The sequence below is a fragment of the Capsicum annuum genome, chromosome 1, assembly GCF_002878395.1.
Source record: "Capsicum annuum cultivar UCD-10X-F1 chromosome 1, UCD10Xv1.1, whole genome shotgun sequence".
Lineage (NCBI taxonomy): Eukaryota > Viridiplantae > Streptophyta > Magnoliopsida > Solanales > Solanaceae > Capsicum > Capsicum annuum.
The window spans coordinates 14,386,355-14,389,817 of record NC_061111.1 but is presented as its reverse complement, the minus strand read 5'-3'; the positions used below and the strand labels follow the sequence as shown (position 1 = coordinate 14,389,817).

The following is a 3,463-nucleotide window of genomic DNA, read 5'->3' as shown; positions in this document are numbered from 1 at the left end:
TTTAAAAAAATTTTGTGAGAGAAGTTGAAGTGAAAAAGGTGAAAACACTTTTCCAAATACAATTTCAAATTTTATTTGAAATTCTTACTGCCAAACACTACAATTTTCACCAAAGTGAAATTCAACAACAACAATAAACCCAGTGAATTCCCATCAAGTGGGGTCTGGAGAGGGTAAAATGTACGCAGTCCATACCGCTACCTCCGAAGAAGTAGAGGGTTTATTTTCGATAGACCCCCGGCTCAAGATGAAGAATAGTTAGCAAGATCAAAGTAATACACGAAAATAGGATTGGTGGCATAACCGAAATAAGAAATAAGGACTAATAAAAATAGAAATATGAGAGACACGAAAATAAGAGTAATATAAAATAAGAAATAAGAAAAGGACACCCACCTAGTAATAGTATACACTAGCAGTTCCTACCAATGGACACATTCCTAGGGTTACTAACCCGTCTACGCAAGAGCTCCCTAACTACAAGATACAACCCACCCTTGCATTAGCCTTCTACCCTTATCCGTGACCTCCACACCTTCCTATCTAGGGTCATGTCCTCTGTAAGCTTAACATTTCCATGTCATGTCTAATCACCTCTTTTCAGTATTTCTTCGGCCTACCTCTACTCCTCATGAAATCATCCAAAGCTAGCCTCTCACACCTACGAACTGGAGCATCCATGCCCCTCCTCATCACATGCCCAAACCATCTCAGTCTTCCCTTCTGCATCTTGTCTTCCACCGACGCCACTCCCACCTTCTCCCGAATAATCTTATTCCTAACTCTATCCCCTCTAGTAAGTCCACACATCCAATACAACATTCTCATTTTCACTACCTTCAATTTTTTAATGTGGGAGTTCTTAACTAGTCAACACTTAGCACCATACAACATGGCTCGTCGGACTGCCACTCTGTAAAACCTACCTTTAAGCTTTAAAGGCACCTTCTTATCACACAACATTCCCGAGGAGAGCCTCCACTTCATCCAACCTGTACCAATACGTTTAGAGACATCTTCATCAATCTTGTTATTTTCCTGAATCATAGACCGGAGATACTTAAAATTATCCCTCTTACAAACATCCTGGGAATCCACCCTCACCATCACTCCGTCCTCCTGCTTCGAGTCACTAAACTTGCATTCCATATACTCCATCTTGGACCTACTCAACCTGAACCCCTTAGCTTTAAGAGTTTACCTCCAAACCTCCAATTTATCATTCACACACACACACCCTTCCCCCGCATCTCATCAATTAGTACTACATAATCTGCAAATAACATACAACAAGGTACCTCATCTTGAATACTCCGAGTCAACATGTCCATCACCAGCGCAAACAGAAACGGACTGAGAGTTGATCCCCGATGCAACCCTATCTCGACCGGAAAATATTTTGAGTCTCCTTCCGCTGTTCTCACCTGAGTCTTTCCTCCCTCGTACATGTCCTTAATAGCTCTGATGTACACCTCTGGGACCTCTCTCATCTCTAAGCATCTCCAAAGCACCTCCCTAGGGACTTTGTCATACGCCTTCTCCAAGTCGATGAACACCATGTGTAAATCCCTCTTTCTATCCCTATACTGTTCCACCAATCTCCTTACCAAGCGGATTGCCTCTGTCGTCGAGCGACTAAGAAAAAATCCAAACTGGTTCTCCGAAACAGACATAACCCTCCTCAATCTCCACTCAACTACCCTCTCCAAAATCTTCATAGTGTGACTCAACAGCTTAATACCCCTATAGTTGTTAAAACTCTGAATGTCGCCCTTGTTTTTATATAATAGAATCATCGCACTTCATCTTAAGGCCTCAGGCATTTTCGCAGACTTGAAAATAGCGTTAAACAGATCAGTCAACCATCCTAAACTTGCTCCACCAGTAAACTTCCAAAAATACATCAGAATTTCGTCCAGCCCTGTCGCCCTACCCCTCCGTATCCTACGAATAGCCTCTCTGACCACCTCAACCCTAAAATATTTGCAGTAGCTGAGATTTTGATTTTCCTCCGAGTGCTCCAGCTCCCCTAACTCAATGCTTGTGTCCCCCTCCTCATTCAATAGTCCACGAAAATACTCCTGCCATCTCCTCGTAATATGGATATCCTCCACCGAAACTCTACCATCCTCCCCATTAATGCACTTCACTTGATCGATATCACGACCCTTCCGCTCCCTAGCTTTAGTCAGCCTATACAATCTATTTTCCCCGCCTTTTTTCTTAAGTCCCGCATACAGACTCTCAAATGTTGTTGTCTTGGCAGCCGTAACTGCTAACTTAGCCTCCTTCATTGCCACTTTGTACACCTCCCTATTCACCCGCTTCTCATATTCTTCTTTACTCTTAATCAACTTAACATACACCCCTTTCTTAATCTCCACTTTCTTTTTAACTTCTTCATTCCACCGCCAGTCCCTCTTATGCCGGCCTACCCGACCCCTCGAAACACCCAACACTTCTCTTGCAATCTCAGTGATGCAGCTGGCAGCCCTATCCTACATAATATCCATATCTCCCCTACACTTCTACACCCCCATTGTCGCCACCTTCTTCCCTATCTCCAGCGCACTAACTGGTGTCAACCCTCCCCACTTAATTCTAGGTCAACCCTCCCTGGCCCTTTTCTTTTTACTCTTCTTGATTATCAAGTCCATCACCAAAAGCTTGTGCTGGGTCGAAAGATACTCACTCATAATGACTTTATAGTCCTTACAAAACGCTTTATCCCCCTTCCTAAGCAGCATAAAATCAATCTGAGTCTTGGCGATCGCGCTTCAAAAGGTAATCAGGTGATCCTTCTTCTTCGGAAAGCTCGAGTTCACTACCACCAGCCCAAAAGCCCTCGAAAAATCTAACAGGGCAGCTCCCTCACCATTTTTATCCCGAAAGCAAAACCCCCATGCACATCATAGCCTCCCGATAAAACCCCGATGTGCCCATTGAAGTCCCCCACTTTGACAATTTTTCCCGAGTTAGGCACACTTCTCACCTCCTCGTCTAGAGCCTCCCAAAAACCCATTTTCACATCCTCGTCCAAGCCCGCCTGTGGTGCATAAACACTACACACATGCAACGTAAATTTCCCAATGACCAACTTAATCCACATCAGCCTATCACTGACCCTCCTAACCTCCACCACCTGCCCTTTAAGCTCCTCATCCACTAAGATGCCCACTCAATTTTGATGCCTCTCACTCTCTGAGTACCACAACTTGTACTCATCCACACCCCTAGCCTTAGACCCTACCCACTTAGTCTCCTGAACACATGCAATGTTAATCCTCCTCTTCTTAAGAGTCTTCACCAGCTCAACAGACTTACCCTGAAAGGTCCCTATGTTCCAAAACCCTACCCTCAACCTACCCTCTCTCCCATCTCGCCTACCTCTACCACGCACCCCTCACCGATCCAGCCGTAACACCCGACCTATACCCCATACGCACCCTATTTTTCCCCGTTT

General features: G+C 44.6%; 1 protein-coding gene across 1 annotated transcript; it reads right to left on the bottom strand.

The window, feature by feature from the left end:
• Positions 1–1,802: 1,802 nt before the first annotated feature.
• On the bottom strand, positions 1,803–2,294 carry LOC107867083. Its single transcript, XM_016713229.1, has 2 exons — positions 2,239–2,294; positions 1,803–2,121 (listed from the first exon to the last, which is right to left on the bottom strand). The coding sequence occupies exons 1-2, from the start codon at positions 2,292–2,294 to the stop codon at positions 1,803–1,805; spliced, it is 375 nt and encodes a 124-aa protein (XP_016568715.1).
• Positions 2,295–3,463: the final 1,169 nt, after the last annotated feature.

Excerpts from the sequence above, each read along its gene's own strand:
- LOC107867083 (XM_016713229.1), bottom strand. The coding sequence starts at position 2,294 with ATGAAGGAGGCTAAGTTAGCAGTTACGGCTGCCAAGACAACAACATTT. Across the intron at positions 2,122-2,238 it reads ACAACAACATTTGAGAGTCT|AGTTTCGGTGGAGGATATCC; the intron begins GTATGCGGGACT and ends GGAGGATGGTAG.